Genomic DNA, 17,617 nt, shown 5'->3' with positions numbered 1-17,617 from the left:
ACAAATACACAAACAAATACAAATGTTAGTTTGAATTAAATACGCAGTGTGACAATCATCTTGAAAAGTCGTTCACTTACAATGTACACTCAAGTCCAAAATGTCAATGTCCAAGATACACAATGTAAAGTTAGTTGTGACAATAAATCTAGATAGAGACGAGTGGAAAATAGGCACAGAGAAGAAAACGGCTCCAGTAATTATGTTCTATAATACTATAAACACACGAAGAAATTTGAGATTACTAAGGAATTTTAAAATGACGGAATTTTATTTTCTATAATTTGTGGATTTTCTTGTTTGGTTAACCTAAAAGAAAAATGTAATTAAATACATAATTTGTTATTTTTAAACTCTAAATCTTAGAAATTGGGAAATGACAAATACATGAAATTTAAACTTGGGAATTGGAGGTTCCAAATTCCAAGTTTTTTTTCCACAAGGAAATTTTAAATTTCTATATTTATAAATCCAAATAAGGGAATTCATGCATGTCAATTTCTAAATTTTGACGTTTATCAAAATTCCAAATTTATTTCCCTTATCAAGATAAAAATGACCTCCAGAAAACATACGGTACTTGAACATTGAGCTCTAAACTGCTAAAAAAACTAAGCATGGATCACTACTGTCGCTGCATCGCACACCTCCTCCATCTATAAGTACCACATCTCCACCACTCACTGTAAACCACCCACTGATCACATCCATCTCAACTTCACAAGCAAACTATGGAACAACAGATCTTGTTATACATATTCCTCTCCATTATCTCCATCCTCTTCACCTTCAACTTCCTGCTCCAAACAAAACGACGCCGTTACAAAAACCTCCCACCAAGTCCACTTTCTCTTCCACTAATCGGCCATCTCCATCTCCTAAAAAGCCCAATCCATCGAACCCTCCACCGCCTCTCACAAAAGCACGGCCCCATTTTCTCACTCTGGTTTGGCTCGCAGCGCGTGGTCATAGTCTCATCCTCGTCGGCCGCACAAGAATGTTTCACCACCAACGACATCGTTCTAGCAAACCGTCCTAGCTTTATCCTAGGCAAGCACTTAGCCTACAACAACACCACCATGGCAACGTCCCAATACGGCGATCACTGGCGCAACCTCCGCCGCATTGGCGCCATAGAGATATTCTCCACCGCTCGACTGAACACATTTTCGAACATCAGAAAGGACGAAATCAAACAGCTACTACTTAAACTTTCACAAAACGCAAGTGAAGATTTCGCAACGGTGCCGTTGAAGTCTATGTTCCATGAGTTGACCTTTAACACTATAATGAGGATGGTGGCGGGGAAGAGGTACTACGGCGAGGATGTGTCGGTGGAGAAAGAGCAGGCGAGGCAGTTCAGAGAGATTATGAAGGAGGCTTTTGCTCAAAGTGGAGCGGCCAACCCGGCAGATTTTTTGCCGATCTTGAATTGGGTTGGAAGCGACTCGTATGAGAGGAGGGCCATGAAGTTGGGCAAGAGGACCAATAAGTTTTTCCAAGGCCTCATCGATGAGCACAGGAGCAAGAAGGGTGGAACTACTAGTACTATGATTGACCATTTGCTTACTCTGCAGGGATCACAACCTGAGTATTACACTGACCAAATTATCAAGGGGATTATACAGGTTAGTGTTTACTACTTTAATGGCCGTCTCATATATTATTTTTGGGAAATTTGGAAAACTAACCAAATTTTGGACCCTAAGTAGAATTCTAGCCACCTTTTTAAATTTATAATAATTATAACCAAAAGTTGATATAAAAGTACTAATACACCCTTCAAATAAAGTTTTCTCAAAAAAGCCAAAAAACAAAAAAATGTCATCCATGGAAATTAAACAAAGCAAGATTCAATTAAGATCAAGAGATTCGAAGTAGAATTGAATAAGTTCAAAGCCACCCGTTCTCCTTGAAGTTCCTTAAACAACCCAAAACCCCAATTCAATCATAGAAGAAAACAAAATCCAAAGTTCAACCTTTGGAGAAAATGAGAGAAAAAGAGAAGGGACCATCACATTTTGGGCTTTTCACCAACGATTTGGTTCTGGAGTTGATCTTGGAAGTAGAGGTCCCAATTGAGGGGCTGAGATGTTGAGGAAGGGCAGCAGACACTGAACTGAGCGAAGGCCTCGTTGTAAGCTTGGTGGTGCAAGTGCTTGAACTCAAGGATTACATCGTCGTAGTTGAAAATCAGAAATTAGAGAGCAGAGGAGGAAGCTAACCGAGACTGAGAGTGAGAGTCGTCTTCATGTGGAGGAGGTTGAAAAAATTTTGGGGGTTCGAAACTAAACGAAGGTTGTGCGTGAGAGTATAAAAGAGAAAGAGGAGGAAGAGAGAGGGATCGTGCTGCACGCCATGGTTGGCTATGCTTGGGTTGGGTTTATGTGGCTTTGGATTATCGTCTAGAAAGGATAAAGATGACGGTAAAAGACAGCTGAGCCTTTTGTTTTTTGGTTTTTTTTTTTTTAGAAAACTTTATTTTAAGTGTGTATTAGTATTTTCATATCAACTTTTGGTTATAATTATTAAAAATTTAAAATGGTGATTAGAATTCTATTTGGGATCCAAAATTTGGTTATTTTTCCAAAATTCCCATTACTTTTTAGAGTTTTTGAACTTTAATCCTTAAAGAAGATTAAAATTCAATAAAAACCTAGTGTTAGATTGAATATTGATTTTATTCATTTAATTCCTGATTTTTTTAAGTATGTATTGGATTACATATACTTTTCTTTTTCACAAACTCCTGCCAATGACCTTCAGAAATACAATTTCTGGAATTCTTTGAGCATCTCCAATGCAGAAATGTAAATTTAAGATCCATTTTCACTTTGATTGGTGAGACCCAACACCAAAAGATGCAAAAAAGATGTAAATTTAGGTTTATATTTACATTTTTGGGTCAAGATGAATATATTACATTTACATCTCTCTATTGAATTGTTTTCCGGCCAACCAAAAACATAAAATTACATTCCATTTCAAGATATCTTATAAATCCGATTAGAGTATCTGAAGTCACAATAATATAAGTGAATAAAAATAATATAAGTGAATAAAAGATAAGTAGGTAGTTGGTTTTGACTGGTAATATATAATGGGTGACACATTTGATATAAAGCACTTGGTTGGTTTGAAAATAATAATTCGTTTGATGTACATGGATAACAACTAATCAATCATGAATTTCATATCCAAGCTGTGCGAATCCCCTCTCAAACAAGCAATCGCCTACATTTTTCCACCCATCATAGCTTACAACAGCTGGGTTTAGTGTTTTAGAAACTAAAGAAGACAAGTCTTATTTCTTTACAATTCATAATATTAACTCAAAAGTAATTTTTAGGTCATAATAATGGCGGGTACTGATACATCAGCAGTGACACTAGAATGGGCCATGTCCAATCTCCTCAACCATCCCCTCGTGTTAAAGAAAGCTAGAGCTGAACTTGATGCTCAACTTGGAAATGAACGCTTGGTGGATGAACCGGATATCTCTAAACTACCCTATCTGCAAAGTATCATCTCCGAGACCCTCCGATTATACCCTGCAGCTCCATTGCTACTACCACATTTTTCATCAGATGACTGCATGATTGAGAGATTCAACGTGCCACGTGACACAATGGTATTGATCAATGCATGGGCCATCCATAGAGACCCAATGTTGTGGGATGATCCTGAAAGCTTCAAACCCGAGAGATTTGAGAATGGTGAGGACTCGTCACACAACCTGATGCCGTTCGGACTGGGAAGAAGGGCTTGCCCTGGGGAGGGCCTAGCGAAACGTATGGTGGGGTTGACTTTGGGGTCGTTGATCCAATGCTTTGAGTGGAAGAGAGTTAATGAAAAGGAGATTGATATGGCAGAAGGTAAGGGATTCACAATGCCTAAAGCCGTGCCATTGGAAGCTAAGTGCAAAGCACGCTCTGTTATTGTGAACGAGATTATGATGGCTTGATCTATAAACAATATTCAGAACTTTGCTACATGGTTATTGTTAGCATAGAGTCCTCTCCGACTTCAACTTAGTTGTAGACTGCATGATTATCTTTACGTTTTGTAATCATGATAGGACTTGTATTAGATGTTATACAGTCCTTGTAGGACTCTCCAGATCTTGTATATTTGTACCTGTTTATGAGCAATGGAATACTACGACTTTCATCAATATTATTGTTCTATACTTACTGTGTTCCTCCTCTGATTATATACTTCTACATGGTATCATCCCTTTCCTTGGCTTAACCACCTTCTTCGATCCTGCTTTTCCTCCCTTTCCTTGGCTTAACCACCTTCTTCGATCCTGCTTTTCCTCATGTCTTCTTTCTCCCCGCTTCCCAGCCCTGCTGTGGCGCAATTTCTCAAGCTCAATGATTCTAACTATCTTACCTGGCTTCGCCAAATCAAGCCCTTTCTCATTGGCCATGATTTATGGAAATTTGTTGATGGCTCTTACCCACCCCCAGCGGCCACCCTCAGCGTCCCTGCCAGCCTTACCATTGTTGCCTCTAACTTTGAGAGCTCTTCGACGGTCACTGCTTCCATCCAACCCAACCCTGCTTTCACCCAATGGTACCAACACGATCAACTGGTTGTCAGCTACATCACTGCCACCTTGACGGAGCCTGTTCTTGCTCTCACCGTTGGCCATGACTCAGCCCAAGCTGTCTGGGCATGTCTCCAAAGACATTTTGCTCACGGCTCTGTCACCAACTTCGCTGCCCTGCGTTACTAACTTCTTGATCTCTCTAAAGGCTCTAAGCCTGTTAATGACTACCTCCAACATGCCAAATCCCTCGCTGATAAACTTGCAGCCATCGGTCGTCCCGTCGACCCCAAGGACTTCATTACTGTCATTCTTCGTGGCCTTGGTTTTGACTATCTTACCCTCACAAATGCCATCATCAACGTCACTCATCTTCCTACCTTTGAAGAGCTGAGCTCCAAAATTGAAGCCTTTGATCTTCAAAACCCTCGCCCTTCCCCACCTCCTAGCACAACGCTACCCACTGTCTTCATTGCTATGGAGGCCCAAATTCCTTTCCTCCTTTTGCAGGCTCTCAGGTGGCTTACTATCAGGATCCCAATACTTGGTTTCCCGACACCGGCGCTACCCACCACATGACAGGCGATCCCAACGCCCTTCTCCACCCTCAACCTCATCGTGGTCCTAATTCAGTTCAATTGGGTAATGGTGATTCTCTTAATATTACATCCACTGGTACTATTCCTATTTCTCTCAACTCTATTCCATTTACTCTTCGTCATGTTTTTCTTGTTCCGTCTCTTCGTAAAAACCTTCTGTCTGTTGCTCGCTTTACACATGACAACAATGTTGCTATTTGTTTCTTTCCCTCTTTTTATCGTATATATGATTTACGCACTGGTTCCTTATTGTTTCAGGGCCCATGTAGAGATGGCATTTATCCATTGTCGCTTCCATCACCCCAAGCCCTTGCTACGTCATCCTCCATACTCTGGCACCAACGTCTCGGTCATCCTTCGTCCTCGGTTTTATCTCGTCTTAGTTCTAGTTTAGGCTTCTTCTAAGCATTTTTGTACAAGTTGTGCTTTAGGCAAGTCCACACAACTTCCTTTTCAATTGAATAATACAAGGGCTACCTCTCCATTTTTTATTATACATTTTGATGTTTGGATGTCCACTACTACCTCCACTTCTGGTTTTCGTTATTATGTTTTGTTCACTGATGATTATTCTCGCTATTCTTGGATATACCCCATGAAACATAAGTCTGAAGTTTTCACCCATTTTCAAACATTTGTTGCAATGGCTAAAAACCTTTTTCACGCTTCCATTAAATATTTCCAAAGTGATGGCGGCACTGAGTATGTTAATCACTCATTCTCTGTTTTTCTTCGCCAGTTAGGTATCCAACACCGTCTTTCTTGCCCACACACACCTCAACAAAATGGACTCGCTGAGCGCAAGCATCGTCATATATCTAATATGACTCGCACCCTGCTTGTCGCAGCTTCTGCCCCGCTCACCTTGTGGGTTGAAGCTGCGCTCACCTTTGTCCACCTCATCAATCTTTTTCCCACATCTACCCTTCATTGGTCCACTCCCTACACTCTTCTTTTTGGTCGACCCCTATCTACTCCCATTTACGTACCTTTGGATGTATGTGTTTTCCATACCTTGGGCCTTATGTTCACGATAAACTAATGTCTCGTTCTATTGAGTGTGTTTTTGTAGGTTACAGTGCTACTCATAAAGGTTACAGGTGCCTTGATCGTGCCACTGGTCGCTTCTATATTTCTCATCATGTCGTGTTCAACGAAGAGGCTTTCCCCTTTGCTAATCCTCTCGGCCACCAACCACCTGCATATGTGGACCTTGACATTTATCCAGTTGTTGCTCGCTCGCCATGTAGCCCCCTGCCCGTTCATGCCACTATTACCGCCGTGGGCTCTCCTCTTTTTGCAAGTCCGTCCACGCTTCCCGATACTGGGCCTAACCTTCCACCGCCTGCAGCCCAGTCTTCACCGCCACCTCTTACTGCCCTGTCACAGCCCCAAACACATGTGCCTCTCTCCCATCCCATGATCACCAGGTCCAAAGCCGGCACGTGGAAACCCAAGACTTGGAATGATGGCTCCATTCGGTATCCTCTCCCTCATGCTCTTTCCGTTTCGCTTCTTGCTGATGAACCTACCTGTTTTACACAGGCTACTCGTAAACCCGAATGGCGGGCTGCCATGATCGAAGAAATTAATGCTTTTCTTAAGAACAACACTTGGGTTCTAGTTCCACCCTCTCCAACCTAAAACAAAGTCGGTTGTAAATGGGTTTACCGCATCAAACGCAACACTGATGGAAGCATCGAACGATACAAAGCTCGCTTGGTGGCCAAGGGCTTTCATCAACAACCGGGCATTGACTATGCTGAAACTTTCAGCCCTGTCGTCAAACCAGCAACTATACGCACTGTTCTTAGTCTTGCTGTTTCCAACCGTTGGTCAGTTCGTCAACTCGACGTCAAGAATGCCTTCTTGCATGGTCACTTACAGGAGGAGGTGTATATGTCTCAACCTCCAGGCTTCGTTGATCCCCAGCGGCCCAATCATGTTTGTCGTCTCACCAAGGCGCTTTATGGTTTTAAGCAGGCTCCGCGAGCCTGGTTCCACCGCTTTAGCTCTTATCTTTTTCACTATGGATTTCTTCAAAGTAAATCTGACAGCTCCATCTTCGTTTATCACACTGGTTCTTCTCGTATGTGGTTATTATTATATGTTGATGACATTGTCCTGACTGGTAACAACCCTTCTCTATTGCAACATTTTATCACGGCATTAGGCCATGTCTTTGAATTAAAGGATCTCGGACCTCTTCACTATTTCTTGGGTTTTCAAGTCAGCACCAGTGCCCTCGGCATGCACCTCACTCAGGCCAAATATGCTTACGATTTATTAACCAAAGCCAATATGTTGGAGTGTAAGCCGTGTTCCACTCATGTTGCTGCCAAACTGTCCTTATCTACACATAATGGTGTGCCCTTATCATCCCCCACTGAGTATCGAATGTTAGTGGGCTGCTTGCAATACCTCACCATAACACGTCCGGACATCTCCTTTGTTGTCAATAATGTTGCTCAATACATGAGCAACCCCCTTTCGACTCACTTGCTGGCCGTCAAACGCATTTTACGTTACGTCAAAGGCACTATTGATCAAGGTTTATTACTCCGCCCATAGCCCACCTTCTTTCGCATCTCCATATTTTTCGACGCGGATTGGGCTGGGTGTGTTGACACACGCCGCTCCACCACCGGTTACCTGATCTATCATGGAGCAAACTTGGTGTTATGGTGTTCCAAGAAACAACCAACTGTCTCGCGTTCCAGCGCCGAATCTGAATATCGGGCCTTGTCTCATGCATGTGCCGAGACTACCTGGCTCACCTACTTGCTTCATAAGCTTAGTGTTACCACTCAGTTCCTTGTCTATCTTCACTGTGATAATCTCAGTACGACGTACATGGTTGCCAACCCTGTTTTCCATGCTCGAACCTGTCACATCAAACTTGACTATCATTTTGTACGTGAAAAGGTTGCTCTCGGTAGCCACCAGGTTCGCTTCCTCCCCTCTGTTGATCAACCTGCAGACCTGTTGACGAAAGGGTTGCTCAAAGCGTGCCATATCTTGCTACGGTCCAAACTTGTTCATCCTGGGATGCCCAGTTTGCGGGGGGGAGGGTGTTAGCATAGAGTCCTCTCCGACTTCAACTTAGTTGTAGACTGCATGATTATCTTTACGTTTTGTAATCATGATAGGACTTGTATTAGATGTTATACAGTCCTTGTAGGACTCTCCAGATCTTGTATATTTATACCTGTTTATGAGCAATGGAATACTACGACTTTCATCAATATTATTGTTCTATACTTACTGTGTTCCTCCTCTGATTATATACTTCTATAGTTATTAATCTACTCATGTTCTCCTTTTTTATTTAATTTAAAAATAAATTAAAAAAAGAAAAAAAAGATTGAAGACTGCCATGAAACATTGGAGTGCATCCTCTGGTCTTCAGTTCTTCCAGCTATATTGTTGCTCTCGACGCAAGCTCATCCGGCGGACCACTGGCAAATGCAACCGTTACCTGAATCAATGATTCAAGCTTTTTTTCCCAACATGAACTCATTTTTGTTAGCAAATGTTGATACTCTCTAGCTAGCGCGATACCTGGAATCTATGAAAGCACCACAAAAGTTGCAGAAGGTTAAGTAAAGTATGTGCGGCATGATAAACTTTGTAATGTTGAGAATGAATTCTACATTAGTGAAATGAGAAAGTTTGCATGAGCTTATAAGACATTGGGCTACTTCTCATATTGCTAATTAGTTTTATGATGGAACCCCAACTTTCTTCATAGTACTCAGAACGGGTTGTCCCTTGTGTGAAGCCAAAAGGCCAAAAGCGTTCCACGTCACCTCGTTGTGTTGTCTATGTGTTACGCTTGAACATTCGCCACACATGAAGGGGCGTGTTGAGAATAATCTCGCATTGGTGAAAGAAAAAACTTTGCATGGGCTTATAAGATGTTGGGCTACTTTCTATATTGTAAATTAGTTTTAGGGGCACTTTGATTCAGGTCCAAAAAAATCAGCTGTTTTTGAATTGGATCCAATTTTATTTGATTTTTTATTACACCTATTTTACCCCTTGAATTTTTTTTTTAATTCTTTAAATTTGAATTTTTAAAATTTGAATCTTCAAATACCTTTATCTACCTGTTTTCTAATTAAAAACACATTATTACAAATCTTATAAGTTTATCAGAAACTAAAAGAAACATTGCTAGAGATAGATAAAAAATAAAATAAAATTTTTGTGATGTAGGTAGAATCTATGATAGAGGTAGACTATGAACAAAAACCTATTGTATAGATAGATAAGACAAAATAATCTGTGATACAGATAGACTATGAACAAAAACATATTGTATAGGTAGATAACACAATTAATTTGTGATACATAGGTAGATAAACACAATTAATCTTAGATAAATTATCAACAAAATATGTAATATATATAGGTAGATAAATACAATTATTCATGATACATACACATTATAATATAAAAAGATTAAAAAAAAAAGGACAAGTGATATAGGTAGATAAAAACCACAAAAAATCGTGAAGAAAAATGATAGAGGGAGGAAACACTAGAGAAAATGCTAATTCAATAAAACTTCAAAGTTAAAAAAAAAATATATATATATATAAAGGGGAATGAAGCCAAAAAAAAAAAAAAAAAGATGAGACGAAGAACCCAAAACACAAGATTGACTAATGCAATTTCCTAATCCTATAATGAACGGTTTGGGCAAAATAATGCAGGAAGAGAAAGATATTGTGGGGGAGAAACAAGAAAAGAGAAATGACGGGAAGGAGAAGAAAAAAGAGAGGAGATTTTAATCCCTAATCCTATAATTAAGGATAAGATTAACATTAATCACAAACTTAAAAAAACATTAATTAGTTAATTGGTCAATTTAAGGGTAAATTTGGTGAGAGAATACAAATAAGCTTATGTGGACAATGAATCACCGGACCCAACCCAAAAATTAAACAAAATTTGACTATAACTAATAATGGCTCATAAGATTGGACTCATTAAATTTCTCCTTAGTTTTATGGTGGAACATCTACTTTCTTTATTTAGGCCTAGCAGGTTCAACTAATATCATTGATACATGGCCGTCTTTGAGAATTTGGAAGCCCTGCGCGAAATTTGTAAAAGGACCCCTCCTCAAGATAGTAACAAATTTTAGCACTCATTGATTGCAAGTTTACATATATTATTAATTGTAAGTAAAAAGGGTTCCAAACATAACCTTCACTAAATAATAAAAAACAATTCATTCTTAAACATCCAAACATGAAAAAAGATCAAAACTCTAACTTTGAAGTTTCACTTGAACATACAACATTATTATATAATAAAATTGAAAAAAAAAATTGTTTTTAGGTGTTATTACTGGCACACAAAATATCTCATTGTACAACAAATTTTTATATTTAGAAATGAAAAAAAATTACTCTTATAAAAGGTGCATAATGAGATTTTAAAATGCTATCAAAAGCAACTTTAAAAAAAAAAGAACATTATTACATAATATTATATGACAAAAATTTTGGGGGCCCTTGAAATTTGAGGCCCTATGTGACAACACCTTTTGCTCCTTCTCAAAACTCCCTCTGCATTGATATTGTCTCAACTTAATCACCTATTGCTAAGTGTTGGGTTTTAACACAAACGTCTCGGTAATGTTAATTGTGTATTATTTTATCATATAATTAATGTGAATTCCTATTCTCCAACATGTTCGCCCCTCATGAATGACCTCTCACAGAATCACAAGGGAAATCAATTCCCACATCGGGAACTGGTCAAGCCATTATATTGAAGCTAGTGCAATTTTTCAAGAGCCTAGTCATCATTCAAGGACTAGAGTCAACACAACTTTCGAGGGCCGGTCATTCAATATCCTTAAGCTAGAGCTAGCAAAACTTTTCAAAAAACTCAATTTAAGCGCATCTCCAAATGAGATGTAAAAATTCCTACATTGACCGTTTTGACAAAAAAAATGTGGTTTTCTAGTTCCAAAAGAGATGCCAAAGTCTTATATGAATTAACATTCTTCAACTCCAAATTTGAAGGCAACACCAAACCTTTTTTTTTAATTCTTTTTAGTTTAATGTTGGGCCCACATATTTCTTAATTTTCTCCTTAATTATTTTATTATTAAATTCTGATATCTCGGTTGAAATATGAGACTTTGCAAAATGTTATTTTGCCACATCAACTATAAAAATGAAATTTGATATCTCCTTTGAAGATAGTCTAAGGAGGCAAATTTGAGCCCAAGAATCGGATTTAAGACCTGTCAAAAGGATAGCCCACTCTAATACCAACACCACCAATATTGTCTAACTTAATCACCTATTGCTAGGTGTTGGGTTTTTATCACAAAAGATCTTGGTGATATTAGGGGGTGGAAACTCCCATTTATTAATTGCATATTAGTTTGTCATATGATTGATGTGAGATCCTATTTTTCAACAAGTCCTTTAAATGGTGGTACAATTCAATGTCCAAGTAGTTAATTGCGGTGCCGATTTGGTAAGTGGTGGATTTTTCCAAAAATACAACCTTCACATAATTTCTCAAACTGAACGGAAGGAAGCCCAACCCCATATTTTTATAGTGTAAGAGGTGTAGACTTCTTTGATTTAGATGTCAGTACCTCATATGCCACAATAATGATTCTTCTACAATATTTTCGGCTTCCAAAGCATAGATTTCTTTTGATGTCAGGATCAACAGAAAGACTTTGTTTGCCGTCATTTTTATCTTAGCCATTACAATGCTATTCTTTTTATCAGAAATAACACAGTGATCATTTTCAAATTTAACAGAGAAGCCTTTTTGTAGTTGTCCTATACTTAATAAATTTTGTGCCAAATTAGGAATATATAGCACATCATAGATTAGTTTTGGTGTACCTTCTCGAGTTTGAATAAAGATAATACCTTCGCCTTCCGCGTTGTGAAGTTTTCCATCTTCGAGCTTGACTTGTGAATTCACATTTTCTTCAAATTGATGAAACATTGTCTGTTTCCCGTCATGTGGTTACTGCATCCGCTATCCACATACCATATATCTTGTGGTTCTTGACGAGTGCTAAGACATGTATAAAATAATTGCTCTGGAGAATCATTATTTTCTGTGAAATTGGCTTCATTATTTTTCTAATATCTGCAGTATCTTTGAGAATGGTTGGGTATTTTGCATCGGGTACACTTATACCGACAATCTACACTTTTGTGCCATGTCTTTTTACAAATATAACATTCAAGGACAAATTTACCCTCTTGGTTGTTTTGATGGCTGGGTCCTTGCTGATTGTTGTTGTTATAGTTGCATTTGTTATAATTCTTCTGAAATTTACTTTTTCTGTTTTGAGACTTTTGAGATTCTCCTTTTTCCTTGTGTTCTTTCTCCTTCGAATCCAATTTGGATTGAAATGCTTGCTCCAAGGATTGGTTTGTATACCTATTAATCCTTTTTTCATGTGCTTCCAAAGAACAAATTAGTTCATGGAGCGGATCTTTTGACTCCTCTATTGCGGCAACAACGTGATTGAACTTTGGTGGTAGACTACATAGAGTTTTCTCTACAATTTTCTTGTCTGGAATTGCATCCTCATAACTTCTGATTTGGTTAACAATTCCAGAAGCTTTTGTGAAGAAAACTTGAATGGATTCATTCTCCTTCGTTAGTAAATTATCAAACTCTCGCCACAAGGATTGGAGTTTGATGGAGATCACTTTCTGTGAACCTTGGAACTCAATTTTGAGTATTTCCCAAGCATTCTTTGATGTAGTTGCAGAAAGTAATCTTGGAAAGAGATTTTTGCTTACTCCTTGTTGAATTAGGAACAAAGCCTTGGCATCTCTTGTCCTATTTTCTTTTAAGTGCTTGCTGCGTTTCCAATGTCGCTTTTCCGGTTGATGTTTTTTCCGGTTCCTCGTAACCATCTTGTACAAGATCCAAGGTCTTCATTTGTAGGCTCCAATTTGTAAATATGTTTGTTTGTTTGTTTGTATGCATATGCTAAGAACAAGTAAAACATGCATATAAATTTTGCGCGTAACAACACAATATAGTAATCAAGTACAAACTTTTATAAAATATAATATTCAACTGCTAACAATGTAAAACTGATAATGCATGACATGTTCAAAGCATATAACTAATTAGAAGTACAAGCAAAATGAATAATAGAAAGTGTTATTATAAGAGATGTACTACACAAAGAGGAGTACACAAATTCACTGATATGAGAATGCCTCGTAGCTTAGGTCATATGCCTCGTTCCTAGGTCCTGATGGGGCATAAAACAAAACATGAGTGTACCAAGTTTATATACAAGTAATATTAAAACAATTATTCTTCAATGTACTGACCCCTAGTTTAGAAAACTCATATAACATAATAAGTAATAGGTTTTCCGAAAACCCTAGCATGCCATAAAACCTTCGTAAAACATATATCATATAAAAGTGTGCTTAGTAGTGGTATCACAATCTCCTGAAGGCCCCACATCGCCCGACCGAAGCCACTACATCGCCTGACCGAAACCATATATAAATATCTTCCGACTGAAGCTACTACACTGCCCCGACCGAAGCCTATATAAATATTATTCGCCCGTAGGCACATAGTATGAATAACCACTAAGTAAGCACATAAAATCATGAACATAATCTTTCCAAAATATATCTCATCAGAGCTCAATAGCTCAAACATCATATCATAAATCCATGTTCATAAATATCTCAGTAAACATAAATTTGATAAAGTATGATATTTTCATAAACATTTCATAAAGCGTAGCCATAAAATCATGTTTTTCATGTATGCATTTCTAATAATTAAATCATGCATTTTGTAAGGGGTCCACTCATAGATACTTCGTCGTCGAATAGCCGTTCGAACTAGAGAGGACATAAACGTCGTTAACAATCGCACCTAAGCACATAAAGGGACCAATTAATAAAACTCTACTAAAATGATTGAATTTGGGAAAACAAACATCATAAAAGGATTCAAGATGTCGAAAAACCTAAGGAGGGACCTCAGGTTCCCCACGCACCGCCATGAGAGGTGGCCCGTAAGGCCACTTGCCGCCACACCTGCCGAGATTGGTTGTCGAAAAAGTAACCAACGCTATCATGGATGGTGGCGGAGCACAATACCTCTAGCAGAGACGCGTGTACTCCACGAGAGGGCCATGGCAGGCGCCCACGTGTAGACCATGCAATATGGGAATTGGTCCAGGTTGAGTCGGATCTGGGTTTTGGGTTGCCAAGTTGGACTGGGTTATTAGGTTGGGCTTGGTTTGTTGGGTTGGGTTCGGTTTGTTGGGTTGGTCCCGGTACTAGGTTGGATCCGATTTTAGGGTTGTGGGTTGGGTCGACCCGGTTTTAAGTCATAGGTTGGCCGAAATATGGGCATGAGTTCTAAAGCTCTGTTCAAGCTCATTTCTTCACCATTTTCAACGTTCTAGCTATGGAAATGAAGCTTAGGATGAGAGGAAAAGGTTCGTACCAATTTGGAGACGTGTCGTGGCCGGAGTTGGCCGAAAAATGGCCTGGAAGGCTCGGGTTCTCGCTAGAATCTAGGGAAAGCTTCCTCTGAGCTATTTCTGCATCCAACAAGCGTATATAACTTAAAACATGCCTTCATCTAACCGTAAAATACACCCTAAAGATTTCAAGGAACTTACTCACATTGTAAAAGTCACAAAATTCGTCGAAGCTCATCAGGGGCGATAATGAATAATGTCTCTGTCAGTATCAGAGTGTCACGATTTTTGGCCTGGGGTTTCGAGATCGCAACGTCCAGGAGGTGGACATAGTTGTTGTGTAAGTGGAGCTCAAAGAGAGAGAGATCGCAAAGAAGAGGGAGTCGGAAGAGCTAAACGAAAGGAAAGAAAAGTGAGGATGAGAGATAAGAAAAAGAGAACTAAAGAGATTTTTAGAATAAAGGGGGAGGGGGTGACTCACGGATACAGAAAGGGATTAGGGGACAAGAATCCCAATTGGGTCCCATTGGTTAGCAAATTAAGATCGCTAAAAATGAAACATGAAATATCCGAAAAACGTTTAACGTTTCGAAATGTTAAAACTTCGTTTCATGCCCATGCATTCGTGGTGATAAGTATGATAGGAATAAACTAAGAAAAGTAATCATATGCGTTTCGATGAGACAGTATACGAAAGTCAACATTCATGCCTTAAGGGAAATTTTGTAATTTCATACTTTTGATACAATAAAATACTACAAATTTAAGACGGGGTATCACATGCGGGCCAAGAGCATTTGTTGTCGCCTTTTAAGCTTGTGCAGATGAAAAGCTTTGGTGTCACCTTTTAAGCTCGTGTGAACGATGAGCATTTAGTAGGGAATTGGTGCCGTTTGTAGTTTCAGCTCGTGTAGACAATGAGTGTTTGGTTATGTGTTGCAGCTTTAGCTCATGCTAGCTTTTGGTGCCTTGTTGCAGTTTTAGCTCGTGTAGGCGATGAGCATTTGGTGTCGTGTTGCAGTTTTAGCTCGTGCAAGCTAGGAGCATTTGGTGTCACCTTTTAGGCTCGTGCAGACGATGAACGTTTATTGTCACCTTTTAAGCTCGTGCGAACAAGGAGATTTGGTGCCGCCTTTTAGGCTCGTGCGGACAAGGAGTATTTGGTGTAGATTTGGTCAAGCGATCTTAAAGAGGTGTTCTTAACAAACTTCATAGCAAGGAGTCATGACCAATTGATTATTGAAGAAGTCTTTGGGGAAGAAATTGCGCATCGTGATGGGGATGGACGATCTTTGTATCAAAGTTTCATCAACCATTCCTTGCCACTTTGCAGGTTGACGAGTGCTTCTTTGCCTCATCTTTGATTGGTCACCTTGTGGCCAAGGCATATGCTTCTTGCGCGGTTTCTTCGGAATGATAAGAGTCAATCCTTCAATTTCGCTCTGCATGACTGGCATGGTTTTAGAGCATGCCACCAGCGCTCGAGGCGAAGATGTTGAGTCAAAATAGCCAAAAGTGACGGTAGTATGGTTTAACTCTGCCACATCATCAAGATCTAGGTCGATGATTCCTTCTTGGGCCAGCTTCATGATGAGATTTTTTAGCACAAAGCATTTTTCGACCAGATGACTGATGACGTCGTGTTATTTACAATATCTTGGGTTGTTTACTCGATTCATTTCTTCTGACCGCTTGCACTCGGGCAAATCGATCACCTTCTTGTCAAGCAAATCCTTCGACATGGCAACCATATCGATGTCGGGGTACATGTAAGTCTTCTCCTCAAGCTCCTTTAAAGTGCATTTGTACCTTTTCTGATCATGAAAGGTTTAGTCCACTTCACCTTTTTTTTTTGTCTCTTGTGGAGATTCTGATGATAGCCGATAGCCGGTAGTTGTGTTAACCACCATTGCTTCCTTGGCAGGCTCTTTCACATATTTGTCCATTTTATGCCCAAAGAATGTCTTTCTTATAGTCAACAATCGGCTCTTTCTTTCCATGGTTGGCGATGCTCAACTTCATATCATGGGCACGGGTAACCAACTCTTCAAAGGTCTAGGGCTTAATCCCCAAGCATGCCTTGTACACACATATCGATCGAGGAAATCTCTGAGAGTCTGTCTTTGCAATTGAGACTCCATGAGTGTCATCGGTTGATATAGTCAACGACTGGCTCGTCATTCCACTGCTTTGTATTTGTAAGCTCTATCATGCTGACGTGCGACGGGTGTTGTAAAAGTAGTTCAAGAATTCTCGCTCCATCTGCTCCCAATTGTTTATGGACTCAGGCTCTAGGTCTATGTACCAATCAAACACGTTTCCCTTTAAAGAACGAATAAACTGCTTTGCGAGGTAGTCTCCCTCCGTCATAGCGTTGTTGTAAGTTTCGACGAAATGAGCGATATGCTGCTTTGGGTTTCCCATTTCGTCAAACTACATGAACTTTGGTGGTTGATACCCCGTCGGCATCCGCAAGTTATCAATCCTCTTGGTGTATGGCTTTGAGTACATTAGTGCATCCCTCGAAGTGCTTCCATATTGTGCCTTGATGGTGTTTGTGATCATGTCTTGAAGTTGTTGGATGGAAAAAGAGCCCATTGATGTAGCTTCAGACTCTGGCTTTTGTTTCCCTCAAACTTTGTCGATATAATGCGCTTTTTCTTTACCAGACTCATCGTCATGTTGATTGTTCTTTGGGTCAGGGTCGGCTTATCCATCATGCTGCGATTCCAACCTATTAATAAGCGTAGCAATTTGCATGTCTTCCTCCTCGATGATCTTCGTTAGCTTTGTGATCGCCTCGTTTATCTGTGCAAGTTGCTCTTCAATAGAGGTGGCGCAGGTGGTCACAACTTGTGTAACCAAAGAATGTGACTCTCCTGCATACATTAAGGGTGTTAGTTGGTGATCTGTTGTAGGATCATGCACTTGAGTCCGCATTTGAACCCAATGACAACAAGCACTCCCTCGAGTTCTTCAAGACAAAGAATCCTG

General features: G+C 39.6%; 1 protein-coding gene across 2 annotated transcripts; it reads left to right on the top strand.

The window, feature by feature from the left end:
• Positions 1 to 561: 561 nt before the first annotated feature.
• LOC126602497 (cytochrome P450 81Q32-like) lies at positions 562 to 8,478 on the top strand. Of its 2 annotated transcripts, XM_050269394.1 has the most exons (3): positions 562 to 1,628; positions 3,350 to 3,989; positions 8,441 to 8,478. In XM_050269394.1, exons 1-2 carry the CDS (start codon positions 732 to 734, stop codon positions 3,962 to 3,964), a joined length of 1,512 nt encoding a protein of 503 aa, XP_050125351.1. In that variant the 5' UTR covers positions 562 to 731; the 3' UTR covers positions 3,965 to 3,989; positions 8,441 to 8,478. The 2 variants fall into 2 exon arrangements, with proteins under 2 accessions (XP_050125351.1, XP_050125350.1); XM_050269393.1 differs by lacking the exon at positions 8,441 to 8,478 and having other exon boundaries at positions 3,350 to 4,174.
• The last annotated feature ends 9,139 nt before the right edge of the window (positions 8,479 to 17,617 follow it).

This window comes from Malus sylvestris, chromosome 15 (genome assembly GCF_916048215.2).
Source record: "Malus sylvestris chromosome 15, drMalSylv7.2, whole genome shotgun sequence".
NCBI lineage: Eukaryota > Viridiplantae > Streptophyta > Magnoliopsida > Rosales > Rosaceae > Malus > Malus sylvestris.
The sequence above is the reverse complement of the archived record's forward strand: the minus strand, read 5'-3'. Positions and strand labels throughout refer to the sequence as shown.

Bases quoted from the DNA above. Each gene is read 5' to 3' on its own strand.
- LOC126602497 (XM_050269394.1), top strand. From the start codon at position 732: ATGGAACAACAGATCTTGTTATACATATTCCTCTCCATTATCTCCATC. The intron at 1,629-3,349 runs GTTAGTGTTTAC...AGTAATTTTTAG, and splicing joins TTATCAAGGGGATTATACAG to GTCATAATAATGGCGGGTAC.